This window comes from Musca domestica, unplaced genomic scaffold, assembly GCF_030504385.1.
Source record: "Musca domestica strain aabys unplaced genomic scaffold, Musca_domestica.polishedcontigs.V.1.1 13, whole genome shotgun sequence".
Taxonomy (NCBI): domain Eukaryota; kingdom Metazoa; phylum Arthropoda; class Insecta; order Diptera; family Muscidae; genus Musca; species Musca domestica.
Genome location: NW_026712172.1, coordinates 14891367 through 14912734, shown reverse-complemented (window position 1 = coordinate 14912734; position 21368 = coordinate 14891367). Strand labels below are relative to the sequence as shown.

The window sequence follows — 21368 nt, the reverse complement described above, 5'->3', positions numbered from 1 at the left end:
ATTATATTTATAGTGTTTGTAATCTACTTAAGTGGCTTCTCTTGGTACATAATAATCTGAATTCTAATTAATAATAATAATATAATGATATGTCTAATAGCTAGAAACTGTTAAAAAAATAGAAACATTTCAAATCTTTTAACATTTTATAATAATCTTAATTATGGCTACTAAATATATTTAAACTTTGAACTACATGTTTAATACACACACATTTAATTCTATTTGTTTTTTTTTTTTGTTAGAATATTTAACTTCGACAAACAAAAAAATTGAGAGCACTACGGGGAAAGATTTTTATATTATTATTATTGTTGCTGTTAGATTTAAATTCGTTGTTTTAGTTGATGTTCTTTTGGTTTACTTCCATTTCATTATCAAGATCAATGTCCACTTTTTTCTTTATACTGTGGACACTTTTCATTTTTTGAAAAATGAATTTTTAAATAGAATTCTTATCGTTAACATTTGTTATTAAATATTAAATAAATGTGTAATGCCTTTACTATTTTAATTTTTAAATATTTCATTTAATACATTAAAACTTAATCTTAGTAACTGTTTTTAAGTAAGTAGCTATGTTGTGGCCATAATTTGGATGCAATTTCTTTGAGAACGTTTTTTCTTGACGTAATCCATGTACTATGCGGGAATATGGGTCCTTAAATAAACTGAAATTATATAGAAATAAGAAATTATTAGATTTTTAGCATTTTGAGTAACAACAGTTTTATTAATATTTAAAAATGAAATTAGTAGCTAAATTATTATTTTGTTTTATTATACAGGGTGAGATAAAAAGACATCAACATAGCCAAACACCATAAAATTGACATTTTTATGGCCTCCACCATAGTATGGAGGGTATATTAACTTAGTCATTCCGTTTGTAACACTTGTAACACAACCACACAAAGTATATATACTCTTGATCTGATTCCGATATTCGGAATTTTGATGATTTTAGCGACATTATTCACCGGAATTGTTTCAAATTTGGTATTTGAAGTTCGTAATGGATATTACAGACTATGCCAGAAAATTGTCTGTGCAGGTCCACGTCTTGGTATAGCTCCAATATAACGGTACCTCCTTATATTCGGAATTTTGATGATTTTAGCTACATTATTCCCCGATTTTTTTATTCAAGTTTCGCATTTGAATATTGTAATGGTTTATGACAAAAATGCCTTTGCAGGTCCACGTCGTCGTATAGACACTAACATAACGGCTACATTCGATATTTTTAAGATTTTAACAGAATTGTTAACGGATTTTATTTTTTTTTGAAAATTGCTAAAATCAAATTTTATTGAATGAGAGCAAAAAAAAAAACAAATAAAAAAGTATCGGTCGGTTTTGCCGACAGATGCATACCCTCAGCCAATGTTCGATTATTTAAAAATATTTTGACTTCTGTTATGAATTTTCAAACTGGAGAGGGATTTTCAAACTGGAGATGGAGAGGGTTTTGAAAAAATGGGTCAATATTGTCCATTTTTTATCGGACATAAATAAATATGATATATGAAAATTGAACATTTATATCCAATTTATGGGAAATCTTAAATTCCATATTCATCTCAGGATTCTGGTTGAGAGACATATATTTAGATATAGCAAGTTGTAAAGAATCGCTGAGTTGTTTTGCAATTCATGACAGATACAAGTATTGAAAATTGTGCCCCTTTGTGGGTGAGGTAACAGAAGGTGTTCGCAGATACATAGCATCTTCACAACAGATCTGGTGTTTTCAAAAATGTTTGTCTGGTGAAAATTGAAGACAGTTGGGTTATTATTTCGCTTTCTTTGAGCGTTTTGATTTTTAAAATCTTGAACGCTATGTGGAGCAGGTTGCAAAAGAAATGGTCGATCTCTACCATCTCTTTATAACAGATCTTGTCTTGATAGAAATATTTTAGATGTACCATGTCTGGAATGGAATCGGATGTTGATTTCGCTTTTTAAGAGTTTTATGGATATTCAATATTTTGAGCGTTTGTGAGGGAGGTACCAGAAGGAGCGGACCGTTATTGTCAATTGTCGCACCAGACCTAGCACTGACGCAAATATTAGGATATGCAAAGTTGGAGCAAAATCGGATTATCGTTTCTCTATATGTGCAAAAAATATTTTTTATTGAAAATTTTGACAATTTGTGGGGTAGGTTCCAGAAGGAGTGGACCGATATATTTCATCTTAACACCAGACTTTGTGTAAATATAAATATTGGGATCTCTGAATTTTGAAGGCAATCGGACTCTTACATCACATATTATGAGATTTGTAATTATTTAAAATTTTGACCCTTTGTGAGGGAAGTGCCGGAAGGAGTGGACCGATATTGTCCATTTTCGCACAAGGCCTAGCATTGACGCAAATATTAGGATTTGCAAAGTTGGAGCAAAATCAGATTATCGTTCCTCTTTCTGTGCAAAAAAATATATATTTTTGAAAATTTCGACCTTTTGTGTGGGAGGTACCAGAAGGAGTGGACCGATATTGCCCATCTCCGAACTCGATCTAAGTTTGACAAAATTATTGCGATGTACCAAGTTTGGACCAAATCGGATACTCCCTTCGAAAGTTATCGTGCGCACCAGACAGACGGACGTACGGACATCGCTAGTTTGACTCCAAATGCACTGAAACGGATTTAGTCCAAAGAGACCTAGGGTCTAAAATCGTTATTTCGACTAGGCACGTAGCCATATGGCTGACGGTATAAATATCGGAAATAGCATGTTTGCAATGTTTGCGTGCCCAAGGCTTTAATAGACGAGCGGAGAACGACCATCGGCTATTATGCCGACCCACACTATCAGCATGGCCGGTGCTTCAGTTCTGGTGGCCAACCGAAGATGCACATTTTCAGCTGACCTCTTTGTCACGTTCACATACGATAATTTTGTTTGTTTACAAACTGCTGGACAACGAATGTTTTCTCATCAGAGAAAACCAAATTTGGCAGTTCACCACTTTCGGAAGCAACTCTTTAGCTCTTTTGAGTCTATTTTCTTTCTGTTGCGATGTAAGTTCTTGCACTCTTTGGAATTTCAATGTCTTTACCCCGAGCTCTTTTTTTCAATATTTCCCGAATGGAATATTGCGATATATTCAGCTCACGAGCCATTTTTCGGACACTACTACGCGGGTTTCGATCAAGCCGCTTTTTTACAGCTGTCGGACGAGTGGCTTAGAAATGACAGCAGTCTGAAGTTGGTTGCAGTTTTTCATCTCAGCCGCATCTGGCCGCAGACCTTGGACTTTCAAACAGGACTCAGCACCATCGCAATCAGGACGCGTCACCAAAGAATGGTTACAAAATAAGGTTTCTCACTTCATTTCCAGCGCACAATGGCCACCAAAATCTCCGGATTGTGTCTGGTGTATTTTAGAAAGCATGGTTGACACTAAAAAATACCAAAGTGTCGATGACCTCAAACAAGCGCTTCGCCGGGAATGGGCCAAAACACCGCAGAGCAACATTCAGGCAGCGTGTAACGGTTTTATTGGCCGTTTGGCCACAATTCGTGCCAAAGGTGACCAATGGAAACTAATCTAAACTTATTCTAAAACTTGATGCTATTTCCGACATTTTTTGCTTTGATTCAATAAAATTTAAAAAAAAAAATTAAATTTATGGCGTTTGACTTTGTTGCAGTTTTTTATCCCACCCTGTAAATATTGAGAAAATTTAATGTATATTTTCCAAAAAAAAAACTTACCTTAAAAAAACTAATATTTTAATGTATGTATAGCCCTCATAAAAGGCATGCAGTCTTCAATGTTATTCTACATTGGTATCAAAACACATTGATGGATGTGTGTAAGTATTTGTGAATCAGGTTAAGTATTGTCCTAATGTCTAATTTGTTCATTATTTATTTATTTTTTTATGAAGAACACAAGCCAAATGATTGCAAAAAGTAAACGTTCTAGAGCATCTTTAACATCGGCATCGTCATGGTCATTGGTGTGTGTTTTTCAGATTATGAACACAAACCCAAACACACACACACATAACCAGCAGCGGCAGCCGCAAACTTGTGTCAAGTTCACAAAAAATAAAAAAAACGAACCACAGAAAATATGTTTGGTATTCTTAAAATTTCTTATTGTTCCTTAAGTGGGCTTTCTGTTTTATCTGCTCCTGTACACAGGTACCATTCGTGGCCCGCTCCAGGCAAACTCGTTCCTTGGCCAACACAAAACATTGAGTCTGTACCATATTGAAGAAGAGCTGTCCAATTGTTTTAGCATCCTCATCGTTGGCCATTTTCAGGCAGGTGCGAAAACGGCGATCACAGCTACAATGCGACAGTGTGTATGGGCGATAATTGAAGAGACCATAACGAGTGCTCATCGCGGCAATGAAAAGTTTGCAATGATCATGTTTACGACAGCACTTGTCAGCCATTGAGGCACCGCCTAGGGTATTGTAGGTACCATTAGCCAAGTTGCCCCGACCGCACCAACGTGTGTTGGGCGCAATGAGCCAATCGGACAATTCACGTTTCTGGCGTGAGAGCAGAGTTTCTTGCTCCATGTTCTCAATTGTGTTTTCATTGTTATGTATGCTGATGCTACGGCTGCCGCTTCCAACGCCACTGGTGGTTACGACGTCATCGTTTTTATCGTATGATGTATGATGTCGTAGACGACTGGTTTTTGCATGCATTGCATTTATTTGGCTATGAGTATGGGTTTTGGCACCGGCAGTGGTGCCATAGTCATCGCCGGTGGTGACGGTGGCGGTGGTGGTAGCCTTAGTTCCATTAAAGTTTGTGTGATATTTAACACTACTTTGTTGCCTTAATAAGGGATTTTCAGGGGATTTGTGTCGCTGTTTCATTTCTAGGGTATCCACGAATTCATTTCTGTTCGTATATTCTGGAACACTGCCGCCGATATGGATTGTCCAAATTGTTTGTATGCACAAAATTGCCAAAACTAATGCAATTCTCAATGGTCCAACTGTCATGATGCTTCTTCTCCTGCTCTCCTATGGGCACACTTTGTGAAATGTTGACCGTTATTTTGTTTTTATTTTTTGAACAAATGTTAAGTGGTTGCTAATAAATCCTATTATTTCTAATGGTTCTCTATCCTCCCTCTCTCTGTCTCTCTTTTCTTAGGGGGTTTCTATTACGTTAATTGACAACCTTCCACTTGAGAAAACTTTCATACACACACACAATCGAAACACTCGAAAAATGTTTCTTTCCGTTTCCTTCGTTACGCGTTTAACTTTGCCGAGGCTTTACTTGTCGTCGTCGTCGGTGTTGTTTCCCGCCTGTTGTTCTTCTCACGTTCAGGTTTTTTTTCTGACTGCCTTCGTTTATTATTCGATTGTTCATTTATATATTGGCCACCACTTTGGGAGGTTTGTTTTGCTAATTTTTCGTTGGTTTGAGATTATTTTTCATTGGATTTTTTTGCTCCCACTCTGGTGTTCTCTCGCTCTCAATTCAATTGTGAATTGAAGAAAAACAAAAAAATGCCGGTCAGCATATGAGAGCTAAGTGTTTTAAGAGAGAGAATAATTTTAAAATTTGAGGTGACCAGGAAACAAAAATTGCACAGGCTTATTTGATTTTAACCGGAAACTCATCTATATATTCTATTGATAGCATGTCTCGTACAAAAAGATGAAACTTAGGCTTCCCTGCAAATAATACGACTACTCCAAACACGCGTCCATAACAGACAAAGACTAGTCCAAAAATAACCCGAATACATTGAAAAACCTAACCAATTGTACATTACGATGTCCTAATGCTGGACATCGTTGCATTACATCAAAGTAGTCTCAAAACTACTCCACTTCATAGCTCTGTTGTACGCCTCAGAAGTTTGCCTGCAAGAAACGAGAAGTTTATTCGCAAAGGCAAATAAAACAGGAACATTTTCCGTTACTTAACTAGGATATTTATACCCTCCAGAGGGTAAATTAACATTGTCATTCCGTTTGTAATATCCTTAAATATTCGTCGTAGACCCCATAAAGTATATATATTCAAAATCAGCATAAAATTCTAAGTCGATTTAACGATGTCCGTCTGTCTGTTGAAATCACGATACAGCCCACATTATTTGACGTAGAGCGTCAAAATTTAGCAGAGCAATTTGTATTGTGTCTAGGATGGTTGGTATTGAAAATGAGATATATCGGTCCCCGTTTTGGTACGGTAACCTCCCGATATTCGGTATTTTCATGATTTATGCCACAGTTTTTTTTTAGCTCCTTTGGCGAAACATTACATGTTTAGGTCCACGATTTGGTATAGCCCCCATATAAGGGTACCTCCCGATATTCGATATTTTGATGGTTTTTTTCCACATTTTTTCACTGATTTGTCTAAAAATTGGTATTTGTAGGTCATAATAGGTCCTTGTTCGTGTTGCGAAACATTGTATGTATAGGTCCGCGTTTTGGTATAGTCCCCATATAACGGTACCTCCCGATATTCGGTATTTTGATGATTTTTGCCACATTTTCTCATGAATATGTCTAAAAATTGGTATATGTGGGTCATAATGGAGTCTAATGTTTCCTTTACCCGGAGGTGGAGGGTATTAAAAGTTTGGCCCGGCCAAATGTTTTAATGTTTTTTAATGTTTTTTGCTTGTTTTTTTTTTTTATTCCCTCCACCATTCTATGAAGGGTGTATTAGCTTTATCATTCCGTTTGTAACTCCTCGAAATATTCATGATGAGATCCTACAAAGTATATATATTCTGTATCAGCGTAAAATTCTAAATCCGTCTGTCTGTCTGTCTTTCTGTTGTAATCTTTCGAACGAATTGAAATAGAAGGCTAAAATTTTGCATATATGTGTATTTTGCCAGTAGGCAGGTTAAGTTCGTAAAAGGACCATGTAGGTCCACGTCTTCGTATAGCCCCCATATGACGGTAGCTCCCGATATTCACTATTTTCCTGATTTCAGCGACATTATTTACCGGAATTATTTCAAATTTCGTGTTTGAAGTTCGTAATGGGTACTACAGCTTATGCCTAAACATTTCGTATGCAGGTCCACGTCTTCGTATAGCCCCCATATAACAGTACCTTCCAATGTTCAGTATTTTGATGATTTTGACGACATCATTCACCCGAATTATTTCAAATTTCGTATTTCTAAAAATTTCGTATGCAGGTCCACGTTCTCGTATAGCCCCTGTATAACGGTACCTCTCTATGTGTTCCTTACTTTTGTTAAAATCATTGATTTATATTTAGCAACCATGGATGTCTCCACCATTGGGAGCTGTACATTATCTGACGAATGCTCTTCTTCGAATCAAAGGAGGATAATTTTTCTCTCTTGAAGCCTATGATGATTTTCAATCGGTTGTCAGGTTGATTGATTGTGAAACGGAATTTGAAGGGTTGATCTCTAGTTTTTGATATTTTTTATGATATTTTCGTACTCTCTGGGAAAAATAGTAATCTCAGAGAAAACTTAAAAATGTCAGTAGTTTGTGAATCTTCCGACCTACGTTTTCCCTGCATTCGTCGTCCTGAAATGTAAATTGAGTTCGGAGACCCTATATACTATTTCCCGTTGGGTGTCGGGATATTGTATATTTTTAATATCCTCTAAAAGACATTAAGTACGAGAAAATCAAAATCAATCGGTCCAGAACACCAAAAGCATGGATGGGCAAGTATGCACGCTAGCGTTGAAGTCTCTTTTTTTCCGTCATGTGTAAAACATCAATAAACATACAGATACAACTAATTTTTAACAATCCTTTCTAGCAATTTTTGAGGGAATTTCGATTATATTTTTGTTAAAAATTATTAAATAAGTGTAAATGCAACATAGAAAAGTTATTTCAAAATTCTCCCTCTCTCTTTCATTATTTTGCCCATTTGATAGTAAATAAAATTATTATTTGAAATTTTCGAATATCAAGCAGCTGATTTTTAATCAGCTTTAGGAGTGCTCGTTTACTCGATAATTTGTACAAATTTTTACTGGACGCTCTTCGAGTCCGTTAAGTGAGAGTGAAATGAGAGATAAATTTTGATATTTGAGTTACTGAGAATTGGAAAACTGCGTCAAAATATTTCTGCTGTAAGATTTGCGCCAAAGTTGTTTCGATAAATCACCTGTTACCTTAAAAATGTTTTGAAAGATGATGTTTGTTTATTTTTTGCAATTTTTCTCTCTAGAAGGAGAGAAAAATTCGTATTTTTTTCTCAGTAAAATTTTACTGAGTAAATCTTACTGGGAAAGTAAACGAACGATTTGTCCATTATGAATTTGCAAAATCTCAGTAACTCGACTGTCAAAATTGCCCTTTTTCTGATTCTAATTTACTGGATTTTTGGGTTATCGAACAACTTTTTGTAATAACTTTTACAAATTGGGTTTTCGTACACACGTAATATGCTGGAAGTTGGCCAAATCAGTACTTATTTTTTTTTTTTGTTAAGAAGTCAGCTGAAACTTTCTAAAAAAGTTCCCATATCGTTTACGAGACAATTGTTTTGTTTTTGTTTTATTTAATTTCATTTTTTTTAATTTAAAAAGTGACCCATTTAATTACGAAACAATGTAATTGGGGTCATTTGAAACGTCGTAAAATTTCAACTTGTGACACGCGACATTTAGTTGCTGAACAGATAATAAAACAAGTAAAAAAACATTAAGTTCGGCCGGGCCAAACTTTTAATACCCTCCACCTTAGGGTAATGGAAACATTAGAACCAACTATGACCCACAAATACCAAATTTTAGACATATTCGTGGGAAAATGTGGCAAAAAAAATCAAAATACCGAATATCGGGAGGTACCGCTATATGGGGCTATACAAAAACGTGAACCTATACATACAATGTTCCGCCAACGGATCTAGAACCTATTATGACCAACTAATACCAATTTTTAAACAAATCCGTGAAAAAATGTGACAAAAACCATCAAAATACCGAATATCGGGAGATACCGTTATATAGGGGGGCAATACCAAAGCGTGGACCTATACATACAATGTTTCGCCACACGAACTAGAACCCATTATGACCTACAAATACCAATTCTCAGACAAATCCGTAAAAAAATGTGGCATAAATCATCAAAATACCGAATATCGGGAGGTACCGCTATATAGGGCTATACAAAAACGTGAATATATACATACAATGTTTCGCCAACGGATCTAGAACCTATTATGACCAACTAATACCAATTTTTAAACAAATCCGTGAAAAAATGTGACAAAAACCATCAAAATACCGAATATCGGGAGATACCGTTATATGGGGGCAATACCAAAGCGTGGACCTATACATACAATGTTTCGTCACACGAAGTAGAACCCATTATGACCTACAAATACCAATTCTCAGACAAATCCATGAAAAAATGCGGCAAAAATCATCAAAATACCGAATATCCTGAGGTACCGCTATATGGGGGCTATACCAAAACGGGGACTTATACATGCATTGTTCCGCCACCGGAGCTACAACCCATTATGACCAAGAAATACCAATTTTTAGACAAATCTAAAAAAATGTGGCAAAAATCATCAAAATACTGAACATCGGGAGGTACCGTTATATGGGGGCTATACCAAAACGTGGACCTATACATACAATGTTTCGCCACCGCAGCTAGAACCCACTATGACCAACAAATACCAATTTTTAGACAAATCCATGAAAAAATGGGGCAAAAATCCTCAAAATACCGAATATCGGGAGGTACCGTTATATGGGGACTATACCAAAACGTGGACCGATATATGTCATTTTCAATACCAACCATCCTAGACACAATACAAATTATTCTGCTAAATTTTAAAATAATAATAGTTAAATCGATTTAGAATTTTATGCTGATTATGAATATATATACATTATGGGGTGTACGACCAATATTTAGACATGTTACAAACGGAATGACAAAAAGGTGGAGGGTATAAAAATGTTAGGCAGCACGAGAGTATGGTAACAGATGAGTTATTATTTTTTATACTTTTAAATGTAAATCTCGATTATATCTTATTTATATTAGAGCCTTTGCCTGGTTAAACTTTTTATGATGGTTTATTTGATATTCGATATTTTGATGATTTTAGCTACACCATTCACCCAAATTGTTTTAAATTTGATATCAGGCTAAATGAACTTGGCAATTCCGACGGAATTCAGTCTAGAAGTAAGTACATCAAATTTGAAAATTTGGTGAAAATCGGTTCAGATATAGCCATGGCATAATTACAAAAGGTAGAACAAATCTACCCCCTGATTACAATTTTTTTCTTTTTGTGTATGTGTGTGTATTGTTTTTAATAAAAAATACAATAATTTAAAATTATTTCAAATTTGGTTGCAAAATAAATGCAAATTTGGGTAACAAATTTTAAAATTTTGTGATAAAACTGTATTGTCTCACTATTTTAGATTCAATCTTGTGGAATAATCCCGAAATTCCATTCTTGTTTCGCGGGTTTTCTTCCAATATAAGAAATTTGTTAAAAAATTAAAAATAAACAATGTCAACTGTTGCATAGGATAAAAGTCTATTTGACACTATAAGACTCCAGCACAGTGTTGCATTTTTCTAGCTTCTTTGAACCTTTCTTATTGAGCCAAGCTATAGCTCCCATATACATATATGTTTCATCTGATTTAGAGTTTTAAGTCTCTCACATGCGTAATATGCACTCTACAACAATGATCTTCGGCACCGGACATCAGATACAGCTCGAAAATACCTCTGCCAAATTCACCGAGATCGGTTCAGATTTGTTTATACCTTCGATATACATCTTCATCCGGCCCAAATTACCATAAAAATGAAATTTTTTCCAAAACAAAAATAACAAGTAAGCAAAGGCTACATTCGAGCGGGGCCGACCGTTGAATACCCTACAACACTATAATAAACCATACTGTTTATATAGGCGGGATACTCGAAAGAATTCCACAAGATATTGTGACAAAAAATAAAAGAAAACCATCAGGGATCGTTCTCTAATTTTCGAATAATAGCAACTTAAACTAATTTGCTCATTTCCAATTTATTGGTAGATATTGCACTTAAATGGTCTTCCTAGATCTGGAACCAATATTTCCCAAACACCTATAATCTCTCAGAAGTGGCAAAAGATTAACATTTATTATTGGTTTTTGACTGAAACGCATCTATATGAGATACAGACATTTGACTATATTCTTCAACGAAATCAGCGTTAACGAAATAGTCAGAAGTGCGTCTTTCCTGTATTTGTGAATTCTTCAAAAAGTCACTGGAATGGACATTTTCGTATTTTGGCCATCCGAAACTGCTTGGCTTTTGCAATGTCCGGTAACCCCCATTCAAATGTGCGTGAGGATCGGGCGATAATTACGACCTGCTGACAATTTTGCAGTTTTTTGGTCCATTTCAACCCTCAAATATATGGCGACCATCTCCAAAAAGAGTAGGCTTCTATTCTGACCCTCATCGTATCCCCATGCGAAATTTCGTAAAGATTGGGCCATAAATGCGATCTGTATATGATATCCTGAAATCCTAACTACTTAGTTTTGTTAGCTGTAGAAATATTACCAAATATTTAATTCAAAATGAAAATATGCCAAAAATATGACAAAATTGAAAAAATATGAGAAAATTTTACAAAATCTATATTTTCATCTATTTTTATGCGATTTTTTTTAGACTTTTTTTCTTTCCTGCCAAAAGGCCATTCTGAATTAATGAGAACTGTCGAAATCTGTTCAGCCGTTCTCGACATATAAGAGATCTTTCAAGCATATCTTCTTTGATAGACATATATATCGCACATATTTTGCTATATATCCGTTTTGTTGGATGTTAACATCAATGTAAAGATCAGAAGTAACCTTGTCATGGCTTCGTGATTTCGCCAGGATTTAAAATATTTGCGGTTTAATGAAAATTTTTGAATTTTTTCAACACAAAAGATATGGTCTATTTTACCCGCTAAATATTATCCGATGACCACCCAATTTGGTAGGCTTCTTCCCCGCCCAAAACTCTAGCTACATGCGAAATTCTGTGTCGATTGGTCTATAATTGCGACCTGTATAGCTACTAAAAAGTTGTAGGAGGTAATGTATTGTACCTTCTGTAATTGTGCCATAGAGCTGAAAGTTGACCTAATCTTTATTTATTTTATTTTTTGTTAAGAAGTCAGCTTTGTAATGAAGTTCCCAGAGAGACAATTACTTTGTTGGTGTTTTATTTAGTTTAATTTTTTTAATTTAAAAAGTGATTAATTACAAAACAATGTAATTGGGGTCATTTGAAACGTCGTAAAATGTAAACTTGTGACACGCGACATTTAGTTGCTTGACAGATAATAAAAAAAACGTTAGGCAGCACGAGAGTATGGTATGAGATAAGTTATTATTTTTAATTCTTTTTAATATAAATCTCGATTATAGCTTATTTATATTAGAGCCTTTGCCGGGTTAAACTCTTTTATGAGGATTTATTTGATATGTTTTCAAAAAAACAATGGATTTATTAAATCTTGTAATTTAAACATACTATTAGCAAACAATTCAAATTAGCTACGAATTGATCTCAACTCCTTATCAATGGCAAAACTAAATCGGGGTTACCTCATTTCAAATAATAATGTTCAACTCTGCATTTTTCTGTAATTTACCTTGTTAACTTCATACCCATTTCTGATTTGTGTAAGTACAATAGATTTATGAATATAATAACAACAATAAAGTAAAAACCAAGTAAAAAAACATTAAGTACGGCCGGGCCAAACTTTTAATACCCTCCACCTTAGGGTAAAATAAACATTAGAAGAAATGTGGCAAAAATCATTAAAATGCCGAATATCGGGAGGTACCGTTATATGGGGGCTACACCAAAACATGGACCTATAATTACAATGTTTCGCCACACGAACTAGGACCCATTATGACCCACAAATACCAATTTTTAGACAAATCAGTGAAAAAATATGGAAAAAACCATCAAAATACCGAATATCGGGAGGTACCGTTATGTGGGGGCTATATCAAATCATGGACCCATGCATGCAATGTTTCGCCACCGGAGCTGGAACCCATTATGACCAACAAATACCAATTTTCAGACAAATCCGTGAAAAATTGTGGCAAAAATCATCAAATTACCGAATATCGGGAGGTACCGTAATATGGGGGCTATACCAAAACGTGGACCTAAAATAACAATGTTTCTCCAAACGAACTAGGACCCATTATGACCCACAAATACCAATTTTTAGACAAATCAGTGAAAAAATGTGGCAAAAACCGTCAAAATACCGAATATCGGGAGGTACCGTTATGTGGGGGCTATACCAAATCATGGACCCATACATGCAATGTTTCGCCACCGGAGCTGGAAACCAATATGACCCACAAATACCAATTTTTAGACAAATCCGTGAAAAAATGTGGCAAAAAAAAAAATTAAATACCGAATATCGGGAGGTACCGTAATATGGGGGCTATACCAAAACGTGGACCTATACATGCAATGTTTTGCCACACGAACAGAAACCCGTGGTAGTTTTTGTGTTGTTGGACGAAGAACGCTCAGAAAAGGTGACGAGAAAAGCTCTTAGAGATTTCAGCAACCCATTAGAGTTGCCGGAGATAGCGTAAGTACATTTTTTTTATTGTGAACTTACTCATAAAGCTGCTTTGCAGATTTATGGTTTATGGTCCTTTAAATATCCTTTAAAAATTCTTTAAAAAATGGACGTTTATGGTCCTTTAAATATCCTTTAAAAATTCTTTAAAAAATTGACGTTTATGGTCCTTTAAATATCCTTTAAAAATTCTTTAAAAATTCCACGTTTATGGTCCTTTAAATATCCTTTAAAATTTCTTTAAAAAATCCACGTTTAGGTCCTTTAAATATCCTTTAAAAGTTCTTTAAAAATCCACGTTTATGGTCCTTTAAATAACTTTTAAAAATTCTTTAAAAAATCCACGTCTATAGTCATTTAAAAATTCTTTAAAAAATCCACGTCTATAGTCCTTTAAAAATTCTTTACAAAATCCACGTCTATAGTCCTTTAAAAATTCTTTAAAAAATCCACATTTTTAGTCCTTTGAATATCCTTTAAATTTTTTTTTAAAACATCCACATTTTTAGTCCTTTGAATATCCTTTAAAAATCCACATTTTTAGTTCTTTGAATATCCTTTAAAAATTGTTTAAAAAATCCAAAGCAAATGAAAAGTGACAGCTCTAAGCAACTTGGTTTATTTCCAATAACAAAACCAATAACATTGGCTTCTATGACAACCAAAACCGATAAAATTCTAATTCGAAAATAAAACCTATAATAGCATGTTTCCAGTGGAAACCGAACAACGTAGTTCGCTCTCAGAATTAGGTACACGAATTAACCCGTTCATACGGCACGATTCGTAATTCATAGTAAAATAATTCCTTTTTTCAAAAATTTTGTTTGTTGATTTTAATGGCAATTTATACGAAAATACATGAAATTCTCACTAATATGAATAGAAGAAATTATTGTTTTCCTCCCAAAAATTTATTATATCATTAATTTTACAATTTTCATTCACGATTTCAACTTTTTGTGTAAATGTTGACATTTTGAACACATTTTTGTGTTTTTCCATTTTTAAATTCTGCTGGAGAGACACTTGTCAAACATTTTTTCTGCCGATAGAAACATTTTGAAAATGTTGCCTCTTTTGTTTGCGTTTTCTGTGGAAATTTTAACTCGTGGACAAAATGCGTACCTCGAATGAGAGAGAAAACAAAATTTACTTTCGTTTGAATGTACATACGCCATTCAACATTGTAGTTTTCATTCATAATTTTCAGTCTTCCCGAAAATTTTTAAAATTTCATCAAATTTTTCTATTTTTAATTTTTAAATGTCATAATTTATTTTTTCGATAAATGCTCTCATTTGTTAGGGATGGGACATATTTTTCGTTGTTCTGAGAGTGATTTGATTTGAACAACGTACAAATATGAGTGTTCGCTCAGGAAATTTTGTGTGAAGAATTAGGTAGTTTTTTCATAGTTAAGGGTCAAACAACGAATAGAGAGCGAATCAAGTGCAGTGGAAACGCCACATAACATTGATTTTCATGACACCAAAGCATGTTTTCTTGTCGTTTTTAAAACCAATAGTGACAAAATTGGTTTCTATGACAGCCCTGATATACTTTATGGGGTCTAAGACGAATATTTAAGGATGTTACAAACGGAATGACAAAGTTAATATACCCTCCTTTCCAAGGTGGAGGGTATAAAAATCTTATTTTGCTAATCCTCCGTTCGTTTTGTTTATTATGACAAAAATTGGTAGCGTTTAATATTGTTGAAAAATGCTTCACATTGACGAAAATAAGTCAATCAGTTTGTATGTGGTAGTAAAAAACAACGATGATTCAAGACAATTTGCCTTGTGTAAACATCAGGTTACAAAATATTTGTACACCCTACACGATGGGTATGGGTATTATGTTTTTGTGCATTTATTTGTAACAGGGAGAAGGAAGCGAGATAGACCCATATATACTTCTGAGGATATTCATAGAAACACTTTCTGAGTTGATTGATGGATGTCAGTCCATCCGTCTGTCCATGTATTCTTGTGAACAAAATTCAGCTCGCATTTATTATCCGATTGAGATGAAATTTTGCAAACAATATTTGTTTGGTACATCCGACGGAATTAAGTCTAGAAGTAAGTACATCAAATTTTGTGGAAATCGGTTCAGATATACAGGGTGAGATAAAAAAACTGTAACGAAGTCAAACGTCATAATTTTTACATTTTTTTTAAATGTTATTGAATGAAAGCAAAAAATGTCGGAAATAGCATAAAATTTTAGAATAAGCTTAGATTTGTTCGAATTGGTCACCTTTGGCACGAATTATGGCCAATCTTGCTTTCCAAAATACTCCAGACACAATAATCCAACGGATCGGTTGCCATTGTACGCTGGAAATGTAGCGAGGAACCTCATTTTGTAACCATGCTTGGGTTTAGCGTGCTGAGTGCGATGGTGCTGAGTCCTGTTGGAATGTCCAAGGTCTGCGGCCAAAATGTTTGCGTACCCAATGCTTTAATACACCCTCCAGGATATTTTCGCGACAATATTCGGCATTTATTCAAATACCAAGGTCGAATAAAACGAGCGGAGAGCGACCATAGGTTTTTATGGCGGCCTACACCATCACCATGGCCGGCGCTTATGTTCTGGCGGCCAACCGAAGGTGCACATTTTCAGCTGACCTCTTTGGCAAGTAAACACGATCATTTTGTGGTTTACAAACTGCTGTACAACGAATGTTCTCTCATCGGAATCGGAAAAAACCAAATTCGGCAGTTCACTACTTTCGGCCAAGCGAAGCAACTCTTTAGCTCTTTTGAGTCTATTTCCTTTCTGTTGTGGTGCGGTTGCGGTTCTTGCACTTTTTAGATTTTCAATGGCTTTACTCAGAGCTCATTTTTCAATAGTTGCCAAATAGAATATTGCGATATGTTCAGCTCACGAGCCATTTTTCGGCCACTGCAACGCGGGTTTCGATCAAGTCGCCTTTTACTTTTCGAACCATCTCCGCTGTTGTTGCTGTTTTCTTCCGTACATTTCCTTGACGTCGGGCTACGCTACGCTACCAGTAACACGGTAACGAGCGATGGTATGAGACACAAACGATTTATTCTCATTTAAATGCTGGAGTGCTCTGACAATAGCCACTTGTGGTTTTCCAGCCAAATATAAAGAAATCCAACTATCACGCTTGAATTCCATTACGAATAACTTTTTTTCTGGAAAATCTCAAAAATGCTTTTGTTCGCTTGTAAACAATATAATATGCTGTCACTGGAATAATTTTAACAGCTATCGGACGAGTGACTTAGAAATGACAGCAGTCTGAAGTTGGTTGCAGTTTTTTCCATCTCACCCTGTGTGTAACCGTTACACTAAATGTGAAAAGCATGGTTTTTCATGCTCAAGACTTTAGATATGTGTAAACTTGACTGTTCGAATTTTGGAACATTGGTTTCTGGAAAATAAAAAAATTGGAAATTTTTTTGTGTAAATTTTTGACATTTGTGGGCTCAAAATACCTTAAAAATTAAGATTTTTCCAAAAACAAAAATAAAAATTAAATCTCGGAACGAAATCGCTTAATCATATAAAAATCGAGATATTAAACTCTTCATCTTAAGGAAACATCTACGGTGCTGTTAGTTTTTGTGTAGTCCTCAAATGACGTTTTATTTTAAGTTAGTCTTTGGGGATCAAAACTCCAGAATGACCGACTGAAAATTTTTCGCAACACCTGCTATATGATTCGGTATAAAACTACATATTACGCTGATAATTTCCTACAATGAAATAAAGTCTGAATATTCGAGTGATAATCTTCTTCCAGTATTATAGCAAAACAAGCGGTGATATTGTTGATCTTCATACTTTGTCATAGCTGCAGCAAAATGATACTTTGAAACACAATTCAACCATTCCATAATCAAACCTTACATGACTTATAAGGCCTCTAAAAGGCGAGAAAATTACAAAATATTTGATCGGAAACAAATCAACATTTCTTGCCAGTATTAGAAGAACTTCAAGATTTAAATTTGAAAATTTATGGACATCAATAAAAAAATGTAATCGTATGATTACACCAGATTACCTTGGTAATTGCTCCACGATCAAAATGTACTATACACTTCTTTGAGGCAAAAGACAATTCCCTGATTTAGAAACCTATAATAACTCCAATTTCCAAACAAAAAAAAGAGAAAAAACTCTGAGAAATAAACATTCTTAAATTGAAATTTATTTGATTTATTATTTTTAGTTATTTTCATTATATTTTTTTTTGTCTCCCAAACACAATTACTATTTTTGTTTATGTATATGAATATATGTATATGTAATTTGAAACATATGTAGTTTTCTTTTTTTTTATTAAAAATTATAGTAAATATAATTACTGTTTTATTTCCTCTTCTTTATAATAATTTAAATGTATATAAAATAAAATTAATTATACTTTTATGACATACATGAATCGATCACATTATTCTCGTTTTTTTTTTTGTTTTTTATATAATTTTATATGGATAATTGTTTTTTTTTTTTTAATTAAAAAAATTGCTTATTTTTTCCTTACAATCATATTTGCATAGTAATGATAACGGATAAACAGATATTTTATTTCAATTTACGAATGAAAAACATTTTAACATTCATTTTTTTCTTTTCTTTTTAAAAGAAGAAAGGTATGGAAAAAGGCACGGGATACAAAAGAAGGTTGTCGTATGAAAATAAGAACTTGGATAAATAAATAAAGTAAAGTAAAGGGAAATCAATCAAATGTTTTCGATTATATATTACAATCAAGTAATTTTTATACGATCTATATTTATTTGCTTTACACTACTTAAGGAAGACTTATATACATTTAAATAGTTTTTAAAACCCTATATTGAGATAATTACAAATGTATTTTAAACCTGTAAAGAAAGGTCAAGAGTCAAACGGGGCCGATTTTATTATACATATTTAGGGTAAGGTAAAAAACCGCAACAAAGTCAAACGCCATAATTTTTACATTTTCTTAAATTTTATTGAATGAAAGCAAAAAATGTCCGAAAAAGCATCAAATTTTAGAATAAGTTTAGATTTGTTCGAATTTGTCACCTTTGGCACGAATTATGGCCTTCAAACGGCCAATGAAACCGTCACACGCCGCCCGAATGTTCCTCTGCGGCATTTTGGCCTATTCCCGGCGAAGCGCTTGCTTGAGGTGATCGACACTTTGATATTTTTTAGTGCCAACCTTGCTTTCCATAGATGACCAATTCGAACAAATCTAAATTTATTTTAAAATTTGATGCTATTTCCGACATTTTTTGCCATAATTTAATAAAATTTTAAAATTATGGCGTTTGACTTTTTTGCAGTTTTTTATCTCACACTGTATTTTGTTGGCACTAAAAAATACCACAGTGTCGATCACCTCAAGCAAGCGCTTTGCCGGGAATGGGCTAAAATACCGCAGAGCAACATTCGTGCAGCGTGTGACGGTTTTATTGGCCGTTTGAAGGCCATAATTCGTGCCATAGATGACCAATTCGAACACATCTTAATTTATTCTAAAATTTGATGCTATTTCCGACATTTTTGCTTTCATTCAATAAAATTATTTCACCCTGTATATGGGCATATTGCAAAATCCCACTTCTTTAAAGAGAATATGATTTTAAAATCACAAATTATCTATGGCGAATATTAATTCCACGAGAACCAGATGTCTTATTATTACAAGCACCTCGTTTCAATACGGTACGGTTATCTGAGTTTAGAAGAAATAGTAGATTTATGTTGGAGTTTTTGCGTTTACATCTACTAAGAATATGATTAGAAAATTCATCGGAAACCTTCGGAATACTTTAATTCAGTAGGGAAAGTTATTATTTCTTGAAAAGTGAGAGTTCACCTAACCAAAATGTCAAATTAAGTGGGTTAAATATTGGCTTCAACAGACAATTACAATTGTGTCAAATCACAAAATATTTTAATATTTTAAAAAAAAAATTACCATTCATAAAGAAGCATCATTCTGCATTCTTAAAATTCTTGGAACAAAGTATAGCTGACTGCTGAAAACTTATATCGAGGTGCAATCGTTCGTTTTTTTATAACCTTGGTCCTATATAGGGTTTATAGAACTTGTAACTATTCAAAAAAAAAAAAAAATACATTTTAAGACATAAGTTTTTGGAGTAAAAGTTAAATTCTAAAAAATATGGAAATTGTAATCACGCCAACATCAAAATTACAGGTGGTGAAACATGTTCTCAGTTTTAACTTTTGTTAATTTCGTAGAACATTTCGTTTCCCTATCTGGTGTAACATATAGCGTTATAACACGAATTTTTCTTATTTGCAGATTCAGAGTGGGAAGGAAAACATAAAAAATCATTCAATAACTTTTTGTAATTTTTGTATTTTACTACTTTACGAAGGTATACTAACTTAAATATAATCTTTTTAAATATAACATTTTAATGCCACATAAAAAGAAAAATACATTTGTGAAATATAAACACTTGCTTATAATATAGGGACTTTTCGTACATATTTTATGAAGATAAGACATTATGTCCACTCTTCTTCTTAACCTATTAAATACAATGTAAAATTTGTAAGAAGGTGCCTCTTTTAAGAAAATTTGAGAGGCATTTTATTTTGAAAATTATTAGGGCACAATTTGTATTTTATTTTGAAAATTATTAGGGCACAATTTGCATTTGATTAAATAAATAATGTTAGCTGTTTGGATTTTATCGGAAAAAATATAGTTTGGCAAATCAATTTATTAAAGCAAGATAAGTAATATTTGAAATTGTTCATCAATTTGAAAGATTCTCATTGTTCGTCAATTTGAAAGGAAAAGAAAACCACACTATGATCTTAAGTTAATTTTTGGGACCTGATTCTGTGTGTTAATGCAATTTGAAAACTCTGGGGACTGAATTTTTATTCACTGAAAATTTGAACTGAATTCGTTTTATAAACGAAAGTTATGTTCAAAAAAAAAAAAAAAAACATGAAAACATTTATAAGAAAATAATTTTCACCTCTTATTTTCAAATTAACAAACATCCAATAAAAAAGCTGTAAGTTGGGCCGGGCCGAATATTGAATACCCTCCACCATTTGGAACGTATTTGGCAATTCTCAAAAACCATAAAATCATTAAAAATTCTGATAAAATCTTAAAAATATCGAATGTAACTTTTGTCATAAGCCATTACAATATTCAAATGCGGAACTTAAAAAAATCGGTGAAGAATGTCGCTAAAATCAACAAAATACCGAATATCGGGAGGTACCGTTATATGGGGGCTATACGAAAACGTGGACCTGAACAGACAAATTTCTGTCTTAGCCTGTAGTGCCCATTACAAACTGCGAATGCCAAATTTGAAACAATTCCCGTGAATAATGTCGCCAAAATCACCAAAATACCGAATATCGCGAGGTACCGTTATGTGGAGCTATACGAAGACGTGGTCCTGCACAGACAATTTTCAGTCTTAGGCTGTAACATCTATTACGAACTTCAAATGCCAAATTTGAAAGAAATCCGGTGAATAATGTCGCCAAAATCATCAAAATACCGAATATCGGGAGGTACCGTAATATGGGGGATATACGAAGACGAGGACCTGCACAGACAATCTCCTGTCATAGGCTGTAGCATCCATTACGAACATCAAATACCAAATTTGAAATAATTCCGATGAATATTGTCGCTTAAATCATCAAAATACCGAATATCGGGAGGTATCGTTATATGGGGGATATACG

General features: G+C 33.9%; 1 protein-coding gene across 1 annotated transcript; it reads right to left on the bottom strand.

Moving 5' to 3' along the window:
- Positions 1 to 318: 318 nt before the first annotated feature.
- On the bottom strand, positions 319 to 5348 carry LOC131800845 (uncharacterized). Its single transcript, XM_059118648.1, has 2 exons — positions 3729 to 5348; positions 319 to 671 (listed from the first exon to the last, which is right to left on the bottom strand). Exon 1 carries the CDS (start codon positions 4982 to 4984, stop codon positions 4106 to 4108), a length of 879 nt encoding a protein of 292 aa, XP_058974631.1. The 5' UTR covers positions 4985 to 5348; the 3' UTR covers positions 319 to 671; positions 3729 to 4105.
- Between the last annotated feature and the right edge of the window lie 16020 nt (positions 5349 to 21368).